The 18,631-nt window shown below is 41.2% G+C and overlaps 1 protein-coding gene across 2 annotated transcripts in view; it reads right to left on the bottom strand.

Moving 5' to 3' along the window:
• Nucleotides 1-18,631, bottom strand: part of TMEM132B (transmembrane protein 132B) — a 257,005-nt gene that overhangs the window by 79,490 nt on the left and 158,884 nt on the right. For both annotated transcript variants that reach the window (XM_087754474.1, XM_087754475.1), the window contains one exon: nucleotides 636-822. In XM_087754474.1, coding sequence (XP_087610600.1) covers nucleotides 636-822 — 187 coding nt within the window. The remainder of the gene's footprint in view (nucleotides 1-635; nucleotides 823-18,631) is intronic.

Below are 18,631 nucleotides of genomic sequence, written 5' to 3'. Positions count from 1 at the left end.
CCTCCTAGAAAAGGTGTGTTTGATTTTAGGAGATATCTGCATTTTTTAAATAAACCATCAGCTTTGAGCTTTCTACACATGTACACCTCAAACCCTGCCTGGAAAATATGGCCGACACCTACCTCTTCAGAAAGTATTTTGTCCTTTCTCTGTAACTCAAAATGGACCTTTTATTAAATTGACACTTTGCAGCTCACTAGACTGTGTGGCTCTTTGGGGAAAAGCAAAGCAGAATACACTCCAGTTGTTTGGTTTAGCAATGAAGTTTCCCACACATGCATGCTAATTTATTTCATTGAAAATGTCCCAACTAATTGCAACATTTACCCTTAGAGCACATGCATGGCAGTCACATTAATACACCAGAAGACAATGGCTCCAAAGGAGCTATTACCATGTACCGGGCCAATAATCCACGAACGGTAAAGGATTTTCACAGAAGACCCAAATGGTTTCCAAGGAGCTATTATGGCATATCAGGTAAATAAAATATTATTGAAATGTATTTTTTGCATTTAAATCACTTGCAGCAGGTGCATAGGAAGTAGCATATAATAAAATGGCTCACATTCCCTTGAATACTAACGAGAATCAACGGAAACATTTAGCAAAAAGAAGCAGCAGCAAGTTCTTACCATCGCAAGAGGAACGATTCCCACAAACATTGTTCGGCTGACGAAGATCTCGGAGACCACCAGTTCGCTCACGGAGTCATCTCGAGGGTATTCCACCTGCCAGGTAATTTGCTGGGCCCCTGCCAGGCTGCTGGTGTTGTCGATCTCAAAGTCCATCTGCAGGATCTCGTAGGAGGACATGTTTGCTCTGGAAAAAAAAAAACCAAAATTGCCCACAACATCAGTAGGATGTTAATAACAAAATATATTTTGATTTCTCTTTTTTTATTCACCAGAAGATTTACCATTTAATTCAACATGCAGACTTGAAGACAGTGACAGAAACCTAAATCAAACTACACACTGGGCAACAGCTATACTTTATAGATAAGGTCACACTGTATCTTTTAGTTTCCTGAAATGGAGGCATTTTTCCCATTAAACTCAGGCATTCTTTCTCTGTAATCACAATGAACTTACATAATAAGCCCCAAATCCTGAGAACTGAATTGCACAGATGTTGCTAAATTATTTAATATAACATTATAATAATTTTGTTGCTGCAAATACTGATGCTCCGAAACAACAGAATATTTGACCATTCCTCATGCTGTATCAGAAATGAGCTCTTGGGGGGCAGGGAGGGAAGTCTTTCAAACCCGAACTTGCCTTCATCTCAATGAAAAAATGGATTTGCAGAAATTATACATAATTATACAAAAAATGGGGGGTAGATTATCCTTATTTTCAATTCATGAAAACATTCTTCTCATCCATGGTACAGACTTAATTATATGGCAATCATTATATATTTCTCATGTGGAAATAAAAGTTTAAAGGTAAAGAAATGGATGTAAATGCACAGCATTCAGAACTGTGTTTAAAAATTACTTCTGCTTCTTTTGTTAACACCACCACTTAGCACTCTCCTCTGGTCCAACACTATGTAATATTAATAATTAATCCTCAGGTTAGAAAGACAGATCTTATCTTCATGTTACAGAGAAGAAAACAGGCACCAAGATTTAACCAACAGCACTCAGCATATCCACAGCAGGGACCTATTTAGAAAAACGACCTTTACTCATCCAGTGCTTTACTTCCACAAAAGCTAAGGTACTTTACAAAGCAGCCTACAAGTTCCAGTTTCCCAGACAGACACCTGCAGTGTGGAGACCTGACACAGCTCGCAAAACACGGAGGCGGGATGGAAAGGCAGCTAACCTGACTGCAGACCCAACTCCTGAACCACGTGCCGTTGAAGAGACAATTGACGTTATCAACATTACTGAAGGTTCAGGGTACGTGCTCATAAAATAGGTTAAAATCTGAACTTGTGGCATGTTAGGCCATTCTGTAATGACTTGAATGGGCTCTTACTCCAAGCATGAGACAGCTTGCTCCCGATCCAGGGAGGCGTCCTGTGCATGCAGGCACCCCTCAGTAACGATCCACCCTCTGTCCTGCCCCACGGTACATTATTTGTGTGCCCTTACCCTAAAGTAGTGACTCCAAGAGCTGTGTTCATAGAAAGTTTTAGCCTGCTGCTACAAAGAACAGAGACTTAAAACATCCTTTTCCTCTTCCCAACTGCACAGAGGCAGAATCTGTTTTTGCCATATGTTTTTGAAGGCACATTGTAAAGGAAAAAAATCTGAACAGGAATTATTGATTTTCATGTTTTCTTTCTGACAACAAACAACACAAACATATGCTTCAATGCCTGGAGGATAAATATTTTCCATGCTGACAGAAGATAATACCCACCTCCAGGCAAAACTAGAAGCTATTACGGCATCTTTTGGGTGGCCAACCAGATAATCAGCAAAAATCTTTTAAGACAAGTATTATTACACAATACTAGGGATGTAATTAAACCATTTCTGTTAAAAACATAACCATTGTGGGCACCACGATGGAGTACTCAACTTCATAGTTTTCCGCATATCACTTCTGGCAGTTTGTTTTATCTAAATTACATAAAATTAATTTGCTCACAACACAAATAAAATTTAGAGATGAGCTCTACACTAACTATGGATCTAGATATTGGGCCTGTCAACGTATGTTTAGATCTGCAATTTAGGTTCAATCTGTTCAAGTCAATAGTTGCCACTCACAAAAACACCCACAAGTAGTTTCAAATTCAGAACAAAACCACTGATGGAGGGGTTTGCTTTAGATTCACCACTTAAATAATATGTCAGGTTAGTCTGCACTGATAAATCCACTCTGCATGTACCCCTGATTGACACTTCTTCGAGCTCAGTCCATCATGCCTTCAATTATTCCTTTCCTGTTTTCCTCCTTACATATCCAAAAAGTAACTATAATAGTGATTTTATATTTTTAGCACAGACTGGGATTCAGATCTCCCCAAGAAGAGCATGTGTGTGTCTTGCCTACATAGCAAGCTGAAGTAATTGCCAGGGAGTGAAATGACTCTTGTGCCTGTAAATATGCAAAGACCTTCACTGCATCCTTAGCACGGCTGTGTAGCTATAAAAGACATAAGTTTCATTTAAAGGGAGACATGGTTATACACTGCTGGATTAGAAATGAGTCTCTGTGCATCTAGAAAAGAGCAGCAACTCACATACATAAATCTTCCTCAGATCTAACTAATATTAACGAACGAACTAAAGCAAAGCTGACTTCCCAGTTCTTCCAGGACCCAGGACCTCCTAGGTCCTGGTCTCAGAGAGAATCCTTATCATCACCTGGAAAAACAACATGATTTGTCAAATGTTTTCTGCTTTGTCTCAGAAGCAAATCATGTAGCATGACATATTAATATTGATTAAAGGATCCACTTCGTTTCATTTGAACTTTTGCTGAAGGAAGTGGACGTACTATCTAATCATCTTTCACTTTCAGAGTTTCTGAGTGCATAGCTTTAGCAAACCAACATTCAACTTTCTGGACTCCTTTATTCACCAGCAGTCTTCCAGTTACCTTCGGAACAGCAGGTCAATGAATTTTCTGTAAAATTATGGTCTCCCTTTTTTCCTCTTTCGGACAAAGATTCAGCCTTCAAGCAGTGCCAAGTGTTACAGTATCTGGGACACAGAGTCCCCCACGGACTAATCCAGCCTCGTTGTTCTGAGTCTCTTCCCATGTTACAACTGTAACGAACCCATGGTAAAACCTGAAAAGTGAATTTCTTTCTTGCTCAGACTAGTGCCTTCCTACTGGCTGCTGCATCTCTCATCCTACGGGAGCTTCTTTCCTAACGGGAAGATCAGTACTATATCCATAACTCTTGCAATTTATTAACTATCCTCTATAATACCGTGTGGGAGACCACGGCCTTTTTCCACCGAAATTGATGGAGGTTGCTAAAGTAAAACCAGAGATAAATTAAACCATAATCAAGACCTTAAAGGTTAGCATTTACTTATGTCAGCACCATTAGCTGATAAATCCACATTGCAACACCTCTATCTAAATTTCTCTCCTGGCTATGCAGCACTACACTATAACACTTCTTAAAAGGCGGCGTTCCACCCTGCCATGGCAAATCTTCAGCTTTTAGTCTGATTTGCAGCTGGTGGCCAATACGTTGGTCTTTGTAGTCACTGTTGATCTGCAACTGCCTGGTGAAGACAAAACGCTACCAGCTGGAAAATCCACTAGCAGAGAAGATGACGACTGTAACTCATGCTGTTATCAGCCATTAAATCCCGCTAAACCAAACTTCATCCTATAAAGATTTTTCAGCTTTTTCTTGAGACTTATCCCATTTTTCTCTTAAATAAGTTTGCACTATTGGGAAGAGTCTGATGGAATCCAAGGACTATAAATCACTTCTCCTTTTCACATCGTTCTTCTCTTTTTAGTTAAATATTTCTATTGTCCAGTGAAGTCTTTTCCTGGTTTAGAAGGATTTTGCCAAACCCTAGTTTAGAAGAGCAATAAAAAATAAAAAGTCAAAATTACTTTTATAAAAAAAGATTATTTCCTGCAAGCGCAAGGAAAAGACCTTATAATTTTAGGCAGCTGGCATGCTTGCTAATAAGTCCATTTCTATGGAAATGAGTTCATAACTATTAATTTTGCCTGCTCCTGATCTATTCTTGATGAGCCTTTCAAATTTAGAAAAGCGCTTCATGATTCTCTCAATTTGGTAATTACTAACTCCCTTTGATGAATCCAGCCCAGTGTTTCAGACATGAGACATTCATTACACATTTTTCTTTCTGGTGAGAGGAGAAAAAGAAACCATGGGCTTGGATTTATTTCCTCTCGCCAACTCCAGTAAGTAGGCCCTCTTCTTCAAATTGCAATTTATAATCCTACTTGTGTACTTCCACAATACTGCCTCTGCTAGGTGTTAGAAGAACCCCCAAAACCTTGAGATTTCTGCACAATTTCCTGTTGTCTAGCCTCATATACACCCAATGCGTTCAAACCAGGTCCCCAACAGCCCAGTCAAGCTTTGTAACATACACAGTCTTCATTCTGTACCCAGCAGTTAATAAGCATGGTTGTGATCCCAACCTGGAACAGAGGAGAGCAGATTTTTAGCCCAGAATGGTAAAGCCAGGCCAAATAAAGCCAGCTCTAGTTCCAACCAACTCCAGGCTAAGAGTTAATCAGGACAGGAAAATGTTGCAAAGTCCCAGCACTGTCCTGCAAGGGACAGATCCAGGCGGGCAGCTGCAGGCGTGCAGAGCCCAACTGCCCCGCTCGGCTCGCCACGTTGAACCTGAAGTATTCCTTCTGGATGTATGTTAAGCCATAAAAGAGTGAGCACTCCACCCAGAGGCAGAGCCTCTCCTCAGTTAAGAAAACTCTCCCAGTGGAACAAATCAAGAGGCTGCACAAACCACTACAAAAACAAGGCTTGGGTTTCAAGTGCTCCCAAACACCTTAGAGAACTCTTGCATTACTGCATTCGGATGCTTTGTAAAGATTCACGCGGTTGTTGGAGGGCTATCTATCATGTTACCTTGTTACATATATTCTGATTGATTTTCTTCCTGAATCTGCTAGTGTATGCAAACAGTAGGAAATATATATATATACACACTTTAAATCTGAATCTAAAAAAAAATCCAATATCAGATTTTGTTTCTCTACGTTTATTACCTTATTAAGTATTTATATGGAACTGCATAGGCTTTTTTTCACAAAATAATAGATTACCGTGAAGGTCCACCATAGCTCTCATGTTAGAGGTTTTAGTAAGTACTACAAAATCGCCTGGCATTGAAATATCACTGAATTTAATTTATTCCTAATTTTTGTCTAAGCAAAACATGGCATTATTGAATTAAGTACTGGAATGATACACAGTGATTGATGTTATGATGGCAGTGACAGCCTAAATAGTTAGTAGTTACCTTAAATAAACAAATGCCTATTATTAGCTATTCAGAAAGGTTTACATTGCTAACCAAACTGAAGAGCCTGCCCTATGTATTTGATAGAGAGACTGACATATGCAGAACGCCTCAGTGAAGGATGACGGTGCAGGGCTCTGCCGTGCATTCAGCTGGGTGTGCCACTGGCGCACGGAGGGTTTGCTGGCTCCCACTGCTGGTTCAGCAACAATTTCGTTGATAAAAGTCAGACCCTTCTATTAGTGCAGTTGGCTATTACAGGAAATCACGAGTTTCATTCATTCATAAAATAATGTTTTCGGTAAATGGCAATCTGTTTATGAGGCCCACAGCAGGGTAAACAAAACTCAAAAAAAAAAAATGGAGCAGGCACTAGGTAATTGCAAATAATAAAATGTCTGGTATCGTGTTGCTTGAGAATCCTTTCAAGGTTAATAATGGTCAACTCTTACTCTCGCTGACAAATTGTCACCAAATTCAATGAGAACAGGATTATATAAGCAAGGTACATTAGTTTATAAAATATTTCAGTAATACAGGTCTCACTCCTTTGATCTCGAGAGGATTAATTTCCTAAGTACGGTTTACTGAAGAGCAAACACTTACAAGAGGAGGCTTTTCAATGACTGACTGGAAATGCTCAAGACCCTAATTTCCTGCCAAAGTCAAATGAAGCATCAGGCGGCCAGGACCTCTTGGGGAAGAGATCCAGATTAAAGGTCCTGACCTTCTCCCCCTAAGGAAATTAAGATCCCAGCAGCCCAAGATTAAGGAAACGAGAGCAAATACCTACTAACAGAGCAGCATCCAGTTTCTGAATTACGAAGATTTGCATAGTGTCAGCCCTTACACTTTGCTGAGTGCCGCTTTCCTGAACGCGGCACTGGGTAGCAGGAACTGGCAGCAGCTAACACCTTTAACGCCACGATATCTTCACGCAGCTACAACATTCTTAAGCACACATCCTACTTGAGAACAACTTACTGAGGTGAAACGGCTACACCTTCTGTTACATACAAAGTTTGACTTGATGATGACAATGGATGTTAAAACCTGCTTGCCTAACCCCTTTTCTCCCAGCATATATCATTTTCATTGGGCTGTAAGGACAAAAAGCTGTATACGAGCTTGGAAGCAGCCTGCTCACACCGTTCTCTCAGGGTAGTTTGGTGAGAAAGGGCCTCATCCTGAGGAGCACCGGAGATGGGCCTGGCTGGAGCCCCCCATAAATAAGCGCAGGTATCCCTGTTGAGTGTTGCAGTGTAGATGAACAACCCTGGAAGCCAGGGCAAACTACCTGTGTGTCCTGAGTATTTCTGCAAGCTTTTGCATCGATGTGAAAACGTTCAGGTGACACAGGGCCACTGCCTCTTACTGCATAGCCCCCAGAGGTTTTTGTTTTGCTGAGGGAAACTGGACAGTTGGGGGTGCAAGGCAGGCACAAACACTTGAAAAAAGCCCTGCTCACTCTTCTTCCACGCCACAGCACAGAAGTGCAAGGCAGAAGTCCCAAACGTTGAACAAAGACAGGATGGATGGCAGGTTGCAAGTAAATCTGCAGGGATGGAAAAAGTTTGGTTGGTTTCCTCTCGTGATGCATTTCAAAATCACAATTTATAATTTGCTCTGTTGCCTAACAGAGAACTTGCTCTGTTGTCCAGTTTATGTTATACCAACCACAGGATTTTTCAAAACATTTCTTGGTGCCTGATCTTGTTTTTCTTTCACTGCCATAAAAATTCATGCTCTTCACAGATGTATGGGCAATGTAAATGGCTACAGAGGATAAAACCAAGCTGCTAAATCTGTTAATAATGTATGGATTGACACAGCACTTTTTAATAATCCAGTAAAAGCCATAAAAACAAGAAGAAAATATTTTTGTTCAAAACACACCACCAAGACCAGATATTATTCATGTTATTTTGCTTAGCCTACATTTTCCCACAACTGAAAACAATAAATCTAGATAATGAGCAAACCTTTTAAGCTCTTCAGCTTCTTCCACTGCCAATTCACAACTGTGCTGCTCACTAACAACTTGCAATAACTTCCACTTTATTTGATTTTATCAACATCATCATGACAACCCTGGAGACAACTGAGACAATTGCTTCAATTATTTTTATTTGCTTCCACCCTTGTGACAGTGTACAGAAATTCTTCCAGTAAAAGAGTCCTTAGGTACTGTTTTAGTTAGCCTTTAACAAAACAGGACTTTCAGGACCAAATTCAGTACGGGTGTAATTGGTGCGCTCCATGGGTAATATGTATTGCTGGACACTAGGACTCCATTTGTTCCTTTGCCATGACTCTCCCCTTTTGAAACAGCATGTAATATTTTGGGGTTTAAAAAAGCACTTTGATTGCACTGGAATATTTTTCCGACTACTATTTAGAACCTCTTTATTGCTGTGCTGTGTATTTCTTAAAATAAAGATTCTCTGCCAGGAGAAAGCATCTTGCTGGGGAATATAACAAACACATCCAGTAAGAAATTGGGGCCAGGGTTTAGCTGATGTTGGATGCAAATACAGAGGGAGCTGTTGTTGTTTAAAAAATAACAAATGATTTTATGATGAAAGATTTATGCTGAATCCTAACCAGTTAATAAATATCAACAGCCCAAATGGTGCTTATAATTTTTCTTTAACTGTTCAGAAAGTCTTACATATTTACATACCATAATCACATGGTGTATTTTCAACACTGCTGTGCAAGCAGCTGAAATATATTATAAAATAGAGGTGGATTTTTAAAGAACCAATGACTAAAAATTCAAGATAATAAATTCAGTGATATAAGAACTTCTTTGCAATGCAGGGACACACATACAAAGACCCTCCCTCCACAGACTCTCAAAAGACCTTTAAAAGAGCAAGAATACAACTCTGGGAGGCACTTTTTTACCGTGGCCTGTGCTGCAGCTGAGTAACCCAAGGCATGGGTATCTTCAGCCAAGCTGCATGTAAAGTCAATGCAGCAAACATTTCATTTGACCTCAAAGAAAACAGAGTGGATGGTCAGGGGCACCCAGAGACTTGATGGTGGAGACAAGGAATATACCCAAAAAGTTAGCTGCTGGAAATCCTTGGTGACACACTGCAATGCAATGGGACAGACTCGGGGTCTGTCTATAATGCCACCACATAATAGCCAAAGAAATTAGTTTCCTGCAGGTAATTAAGCAGAAGGAAAAGGCCACTCTTCAATGCAGCTCCTCCACTATCCCTACGCTTGGTTATTGGCTACCAGCTCAGCGTAGCTGAAGATACTGCATTCAGAGTCTCGTTCTTCCCCAGCTAACTATGAAATGGAAGATGTGCAACAGTTTAATTTACCTGTATACTCTTCCAAATTTAGTGTGAGTCTCTGGAAGAATGACTCTACGTGACAGCTCCTGAACTCATACAATTATGTAAGGCTCTTGAATTTTATATTACACATACGTACACAGCTTCGTCGTCTTCCTAGACAAAGATAAAAGCTTGGGCAAATGACCTGGATGTATCCTAACGGCTCAAACCACATTTCCAACAACATGTTTCCCTGGCATTTTAAACACTGTATGATTTTTATAAGCCTGACATTAGCATTAAGTGACCAGACTCTTTTGTATACACCAAGTGCATCAGGAAAGAGAAACATGACTAGACCTAGGAGAAAGTTACTAGCAATCCAGTTGCTGTTTTGATTTCGGAATTACAACTGAGGCTGACAGCTGGATCTCCTTGGGGAGAAAAATCAACCAGAGGGGATCTAAAGATGCAGACCCCCACCCGCTGAATTTATGAATGAAAGGAAACTAGAGACAAGCTGCAGACTGTCACACCAATATACCTGATGTGCTGGAGGATACACGAAAACAGCGACAAATGGTGCTCTCCTCTTGAGGATTTAAAAAGCGTAATTCAACACCTTTTGAACTTAATCCTTTGCTTAATGGGCAGACAGTGTAAAGGAGTAAATAACAGAACGCCAAGCAGCTAGCAAGGACAACGAGAAATGAAAAAAGTCAGGGTTTTTTCTTTCTAAAGCTTGCTAAGGGTGCACAGAACTCATGAGTCTGCTGTAGATGCTACTGTAATACCACCTGCGTGAAATAATTAAAGAACAAATCAAAATAGGAACATGGGCAAGAATTATTTCATTCCTCCTACATTCTCTTCAGATTTAAACAAGATTAAGCATCTAATGAATTAGACCTACCTTCCTTTGAATCTAAGGTACTCTTAAATGGAGAGATAATGTGCAGGGTGTCGTGCAGCTAATCACACTTCTGCTAAGAAATAAATGACCATGACAACATCCTCAGAGAAGTTAAGGCAGGGATCAGTGTAGCCCATTAACGCAAACGGGACCTCCTCTCTCCCCACTTCCCCAAGACACACATGGTGCGCATAAAATTGTTTTGTTTTATAGGCTGATAATTATGTTTTAAAAAAGAGTTAAGCTTTTCCTCGCACTGTTGATACCCACTGAACAGACAGCAAAAACGTGAAGCTGGCATAAAACCATTGGTTTCCCATGTTTTAATTAATAAACAAGATTAATTCATCCAGCTGAGCAAACACAGGGGGTATCAGGGTCTGCATTCAGTCTGTGAACAGAAAGAGCCATCTACAGTAATTCTCTGTACCTCCATCCTTTGCTAGTTGAGATCAGCTTAAAGTCCTGATCTTTGCAACAAAACTAAAAGCAAGAGAGAAACAAGCAGTTATAATGTAAGTCGCTCCATTAAAAGCCAATTTTCGTCCTAAAAATGAATCCAAATAACAAAAAGCACAGGGGTGGGTTTAAAATTTCTCTTTTTAAAAATCATTCCACAATTACTTTTTAATGGCATGAAAGTAAGGTCAACACAACAGTCACCACGTAATGTCTCGAGGTCACCTTTTCAAAGGATAATCACTACTTTGTCACACTTGCAAGACAATGATTTCCCAACACATGATGAATTCAAATGTAGTGACAGCTAATGGGATGCACTGGGGGGCTGCTGGGACATCGCTCAGAGCTAAGGTCATACCATAAATAAATGAGTTCAGGCACAAGTGAGTAATAAGTGAGGTTAATTCATTTAGGCTCTGAAAAGGAATAATTAGAAATGGAAAGGGGAGAAGTGGTGTTCCATCCTGCCTTCCCCACTCCCCCGTTGGTAGGAGAAAACGTCCCCCCGGGACTTCATTTCGATGAATTTTCTCAGCAACGAAGGCTTTAACAACCTGCGGACGGAGTGGGGCTGAGTGGTTGAGCTGCTCGCCAGTGCGAGGCAGAGCAGACGCCTGCACCATTGGGAAGAACGACCGCTAACGACATTGCACCGAGGACTTCCCACATCTCCTCGGGGAGTCCGAGCAACATACGACCCAAACAGAACAGTAACAAAAATACTGATGGGGTGGATATGATGTTATATCGGCTCCCTGATTACCCACTGTAATAGTCACACAATTTGGGAATTGTTTTGCTTTTTCATCTTCCTTGCTACAATTAAAAATGTTACCTAAGCAAAGTCATGAAGAACAAAGAGTCAGATAAAAGGATTTCTAGAAAAAGAAGGCAGGTTCCTGCAAGCACTGCGTATCACGCTAAGCTACGTAAAATATCCCCACCATTAAGGGTTAATGTAAAGCAGAATCTGCAAAAATCATCCTCCTTCTAGTCCTCTCTTTTCTGAATCTTTTCAGGATTTCATAATCCCTTCCCTCCTCCTGCCCCCCTCCCAACTCCCTTCCTCCCCGTACAAGAATATGCTCAGCCCTGGAAAATTGTTTAGCTGAAATCCTCAGATTTTGTCGAGTCCTGGCATTCTTTGAGACAGCTGTATTTACACCCATTGCTGGTGGGTAGTCATGCTGGAAGCAATTAGCTTTCATGCTTTTTCAATATCCCCTTTCAAAAACTTTGAGATCTCTCATTGCTATTGATTTAGATGTAGAGAAGCACAGGGGGGAAAAAAGGAAAAAAAAAAAAAAAAGAGTTCATCCATATGCTGAGCTCCTTTAGTCTAATTCAAATGCAGTGACTTCAGCTCCCCACCACCTAAGGCATGCCTCCACAGACACGTTCCCAGCCCATCAATAAAAATACTCAAAGGCCTTGAAAACCATCACCACAACACTCAGAGACAGCAGCTTCCAACACTGCTGGTCCAGGAAGGGTTCAACCAGCCAGCAGCCATCTCTCATTTAGATCGACAGGTTGCATTTCAGCATCTCTGTTGAGTTTAACAGCACTTTCAAGTGTGTCCTTTATATTGTTCTAAGAGAAAATCTGTCACTGCTGGTCTACTTAAAAGAAAAAAAAAAAAAAAAGAAATGGAAAGAAAAACATGGTATGATAAGACAGTAGCTAAATGTATACTGATTGCAGTAATTGCATCCATTCCTCTGTCGGAAAGTCTTGTATTGTATTTCTAATATGTGCTGATAAGTGCATTCACAACATGATTAACTGCCTCCAGACAAGAATGGCTATTATGTTTAACAGACTGATTAGCAAGTGACAGAGCTGCAAACTGTACTCCTAGTAAATTGGCTGCTTTTAAATTACAGCAGCTTTTTTATGGTTCCATTTTTAAAATGCAATGATTTGTTACACATATGCAACGTAATTCCTATCTGACAATAAGTAATAGAGGATACTGAGCTTTTAACTTTTAATCTTCAGATCTCAATTAAAGCATTGCTCATTTTCTTTTTAATTACAGCGAAATCTGTACCATACATGGTTCTCATCAGGCAGCATCCTGTCTTCAGTATCTCTCAAAAACTATCCTTAAACACGGGGACAGTGATTCTAGTCCACCTGTTTTAGAATCATAGAAGGGCTTGGGTTGGAAGGGACCTTAAAGATCATCTAGTTTCAACCCCCCTACCAGGGTCAGGGACACCCTCCACTAGACCAGGTGGCTCAGAGCCCCAGCCAACCTGGCCTTGAACGCTTCCAGGGAGGGGGCATCCACAGCTTCTCTGGGCAAACCGTTCCAGTGCCCCACCACCCGCAGAGCGAAGAACTTCTTCCTTCTATCTAATCTAAATCTACCCTCTTTCACTTTGAAGCCATTACCCTTTGTCCTATCACTATGCCCCCTTGTAAAAAGTCCCTCTCCAGCCTTCCTGTAGGTCCCCTTCAGGTACTGGAAGGCTGCTATAAGGTCTCCCCAGAGCCTTCTCTTCTCCAGGCTGAACAACTCCAGCTCTCTCAGCCTGTGCTCACAGGAGAGGTGCTCCAGCCCTCTGATCATCTTCATGGCTCTCCTCTGGACTCCTACCTTATTTAAGCTACCACTTCTGCTGGTTCTGTAAGCAGTCAACTAAGACAGGATTTATTGTATTCTTCCCAGCATTTGATTAATTCCCTCTTCTTACTGCTATGGGCACTTTTCCCATGGACTTTCACAGAAGCCCCAGTGACCTCAGAGCAAGGCAAAGGGAAGAAGTGCTGGGTCTGTGCCGTCAACAGCCCCGCTCGCCTCCTGGAACAGAAATTAAAGCAGCGATCTCAAATATGACCTCAGTTCAGACTTGCCATGGCATAAGCCTCACCCCTGCTATAGCCAGGACTGTTTATACCTCAAGTGAAATGAGCTCCTCATTAATTCCCTGTATTTCGTAAGAACGAATGGTAGGATGGATTTAGGCACACAGTTCCTTGCAGTGCTTCTGAAAATCCTGCCATCAAATGTGTGGTTCTGTTTTTGTTGATTGCTCTTATTTTTATCGCTGTAACATATGAGAGCACCAGTCTTGGATTTGGGCCCTCTGTGTATTTCATACAAACACAACTATAAAGACAGTTCTGACCCCAGAGAGCTTGCAGTCCACAAGACAGAGGCAGAAAAGAGATATAACAATCTGCACCAATTTAAATTCACACAGAAAGCACAAATGCTTTAAGTACAAATTCATCTAGAGACTTTCAAGCTCAATGACATCATGTACTTCAAACCAGCTTATTTATAACATAAAGCTTAGTATAAATTGTAAGGAGATAGAATAAATGAAATTGCTCTATCACAGAACTTCATCAGATACAATACAGATGGCTCTGCTACCATGGTTAAAAATAACCTACACATTTTTAAATCAGCTCAAGGCATTTATCAAATTAGGAAACTGGTGGAGGAGGATGTTGTCTAGCTTGTATACAGTAACGGGAATATCCACCCAGCAGTTAGGTGCTTTTATTAATCTTATCTCACATGTTTATATCTGGACAGTCAGCTGAACTGGTAGAATTCAGTTTCCCAAATCATTTATCTTTGCTAAATAGCAGGACAGAACAACTTGAAGTTGTTTACTGAATGTAGATAGAGGAGAGGGGAATCATCCGAAGGGCAACCTGATGGAAGAACAGAACATAAAACACTTCAGTAACAAAACCATTGTAAAGCAAACCTGGCGTCCTGGCTGAGCAGTCCAACACTTCATGCTGGATAAAAAAGGATGATGGGAATTAACAGACTCCAAGAGGTAAGCCCTATAGTAAATGAATCATCGGGGAGATTGCACCATAGAAGTGGCCCTGTAGATCCTGGCATCCTCCTGCAAGGTCCTCAACCAGTCGGCTTGTGTTTCCCAGCTAATCTGAACCAGGCAGGGAGACAGAGTGCAAAACACTCCATAGTCCTGCAAATAATACTGTTTGAAGAATGAAATTCATTTATTTCTCAGCTTTCATCGCTCTTGTTCTCACATTCCACCCACAGAGGGAAAATTAGGTGCTGATGTTTGCTCAGGATTTATTTACTAAAGGATTTACTGCAAGATTTTGAAGGAGCTCTGTCCAGCTCTTCCCACTGGAAGGAAAAGCACGAGGCCCTGGCATCTCTGGAGAGAAGGGACATAAAGCTGGCATGAACAGCTCGGAATGTGTATGCCCAAAGAGGCAGGATCATTCTCTGTGCTGGAAGGAAATTCCAGTTCCTGTGTAACCCCTGCAAAAAGAGGAGGGAGAGCTCATGCTGTGACCACTTTTTTTTGTTTTTTTTTTTTTTTAAAAAAACAGGTATAATAAGCTCCTGGGTCAGCCAGAGCTTCGACATCCACTGCCTACTATTTTTCTTCATAATGAGCTCCCTAAAGAAGACCAAAAGCCTTTGTAACTCAAATAAAGCCAGATTTCATCACAATAAACCTCGAATATATAACTTATTAAACAGGGAAAACTCAAAGCAACTAGATCAAACAGGAGAGAAATAAAAAGGCTTATGCCCAGCTCTCCCCCTAGATCACGGTGTCACTGCAGGCAGGCCCTCCACACTTGGTCCCCGCTACCCTAGAGACCTCCTGAGCTGCGCAAACCCTGTCCCACCGGAGGCGGTCCGCAGGCAGCTCCCTCCGTGCCCCCCATAGCTGGCTGCCTGCTCCTGCTCCCCTGAGCACTTCTGCGCCGGCCACCGGTGACCAGCTCCGTGCCCTGGCCCCTCTACGCTGCCACGGCCTCCTTTCCCTGGGAGTTTTTTTGCAGAGCACGCTCAAGTCTCACTGCCAGCTCACTGTTTTGAGCCCCCCTTACTGGATTGTAATGATGGCCTCCCAGTTCAGCATCCAGGTCCTTGTACAATCTCGTGGGGTCAGAACACTGACTAAGGTAAGATTTACTAGTTATTTGACCAAGAAGTATCTAGGAGATTACTCCCTAGGGTAGACGCTCAATGTACAGGGCAGGACCACGCAGGAAGTTTAACTCTGAAATGCACATGAGCTTTACAGCTGCTTTCAGCGGGCAGAGGGCAAAGATCTATTTGCATCTAAATCTAATTCTTTTTCCTGAGGAGGACCATGGATTTTAAAAAGTAATAATCAAAATATAATAAATTCTGGCTAGAATATCAAGTTCAAAGTTTACTTCTGCCTTTACAAGATAAATTTAAGAAAAACAAGATACCATTAGAATTCATTAGATACACACTTTAGACTTATTGCTTATTAAAATATGTATTAGCTGTTCCCTACTACTTCAATTTATCAGCTGCACCGTGCCCATATTTTCTTTTCAAGAGGATTACAACAGTACATCTAATTACATGAATGCTTCTGCAGGTTATAATTGAAAATGAGATCAGTTGATAAACTGTTTTGATAAGGATTCAAATACGTACTAGGAGACATCTATCCCTTCTGGTTTGCTCCTCTGCAGTGGCCTTAGAAACGCACAGAAATTGCTTCTCTTCTGCTCTTGCTCATTTAAAGTCCACCTCTGTCCCCCGAGATGCTCACTGCTCCTTGCAGCATCCCTCTCCATGCTGCTTCCCTGGCCTCTCATTTCCATCTCCCTTTTCGTTGCCATTTGGCAGCCCTCTGACGCCAACCCCATCTTGTCATCCCCACTCTGCCACCTCTCTGCCGCTCCAGCAGCACCACCATCTCATTTATCACCTACAATCTCATTTATAATCACCATTACCAAATTGCAGCTTTCTGAAACGTTAGTGACCATCACCCAGAATACAGAGAATCCTAACCACAGAAGGAAACACCACCAAGAAGCACAAGAAACTGCATAAGCTAAACAGGGTGAAGGATCGCCAGTAATCCTCAATATTGTATCAGAAGTTAGGGTAATCTTTATCAGCTCACTTTCTAATCACGATTACAGAGACAGCAGCAAACACAAGTGCTGCGCTGGCTGCCATACCTTGACCACAAATATAAAGTGAATTATTAGTAGTGCAATTAACACGGACAATAAAACATCTAAAAAATTATAGGTTTTTTACCTGCTTTGTGAAGCTGCTTACAGCACCTAAATCTTGTACCATGGGTCAAATTTAGCTTTTGACATAAGATTTGGTCTGAAGAGCAGGAGGGGTGGTTTTTTTTAAAAATAAGTCCATTTTCAAAAATTACTTCTGAAAGACAAAAGCCCCTTGAGGGTATTTTCCTCTGTTCATGAACTGAATACTGAAACTGGGTTACAAGAGAAAAGTAACCTCTACCATGTTTCTCACAATGTGGTATTAAGCAGCATTCTTAGGTTTCCAAGTCATATTTGGTTTTAAATTGCTTTTAACACAGGAACATTAGGTTAATGAGTTTTATCCAGTTTGACTGGAGGCACTGAAGCAGACATTGCATGTGTCTAAGTCTATTTCTTTTAAAGAATAAAGTAATTCCATATTATTTATTTTGGGGTGAAACAATGACATCTTCAGCATAGGACTGTGGAACCATCAAGAAAGTCTGGCAATTCTGATATATTGAAACATCAGAGGAAAGGGGGAAGAATTTATGAAAAGAATGAGAGATTTCAGAAATCAAGCAAAACTTTTTTCAAGTGAAGAATCAAAGGGGAAAAAGGACTGGGAATTTATTTATTTAAAAAAAAAAAATATCACTACTTTCCAGCACCCCTTTTTATTCAAACCTTTTGCTTTCAGAACCCCAACCCTTCAAAATGCTTCTCACCAGGGCACCATATAAACAAAGCAGACTGTGGGAGGTAGGTGGAGATTATCAGCTTTAGCTGCAAGACTTGTACTGCTGCATCTCATTTTCAGCAGAGGCAATGCAAAAAAGCAGAAAAACCTTTACAATCAGGAAGCACATTTGAAGGCAGTCTATAGAGCATTTTACTAACACCTGTTTTCACCAAACTGTCTTAATACTAGGGGGTTTTACCATTTGGGAGTGAATGCAGGAGCTATTACTTTAAATTAATTTAAAATAAAACAATTTTCAATTTGAAAGTTAAAATGCAAGTGCTCCAAGGAGACCTACAAAGCTGAAGAAACAAGATAAAGGCTCCTTTCCCCTTACACAATACTTGAAGTCACATTGGTTTTAAACTACCTTTAATACTGGTCTGTACAAACTGTTTGCATTTGGCTTGTGGGACTGAGAACACAAAGGTCTTCGTGGAGCCAGTCTAAGGTTGAAGCTTCATTTTCTTGGAGTCCCCTCTCCTCATTCTTTTTCTTTGTCTCCTAGACTTGACTTCACTATCACCTTCCCCTGAACAAAGTATTTCCTGTGAGTGAAAAGCAGCATACTGTGAGCTGCAATGTTGGATTTGGTGGCATCTCTCCAAAGGGCCCTTCCAATTCACTGGGAACAAGCCACCTCCATCCGCTCCTTTCAGGAGAAAACAGGGGTCCCTGTCCCATACCAGTGCCACAATCTGTGTGGGACACAAGAGTGTCATCTCCAGGTCAGCCCCCAGGAGCACCAGACCAAGCTCCCCAGCATGAAGCGGAGATGCAGAGCCCAGATCCCTGGCCACAGCCCTGCCCAGCTCCTGCCGTGGAACAGGGGTGGCACGGAAAAGAGAAATAATCCACTTGGGCAAGGATCGTGGCTTTTCCCCCCCTCCATTTCAAGTCTTATTTACCAAGCCTCCAAAGCCCAACTGGAAACCTGCTTCCAGAAATTAAAGAATCATGACAGGAAAAAACCACAAGACGACCAGTCACACAAATGTCTAGCGAATAACCCAGCAGGCCACAATGTTTCTTTGGAGATCTGCAAGCAGCCAAGAGATGACAATACTCTAACGAAAACAGCAAGCTGCAAAACGTACCCCAAAAGCTTTCCTTCCCATCCAGCCCCTGCTCAGTTACAGGGCAATGAAGCAAACATCAAGTGGCACTGGGAGTTGTTTCCATAAAGAAAATACAGATAACGAGGCATCCCTAAAAGTTCTTCTCTTTTTTTTGCTTTTAATTTA

The sequence above is a fragment of the Nipponia nippon genome, unplaced genomic scaffold (assembly GCF_047370975.1).
Source record: "Nipponia nippon isolate SJK-2023a ecotype South Korea unplaced genomic scaffold, ASM4737097v1 scaffold_18, whole genome shotgun sequence".
Taxonomy (NCBI): domain Eukaryota; kingdom Metazoa; phylum Chordata; class Aves; order Pelecaniformes; family Threskiornithidae; genus Nipponia; species Nipponia nippon.
This window is presented reverse-complemented; position numbering and strand designations above follow the sequence as displayed.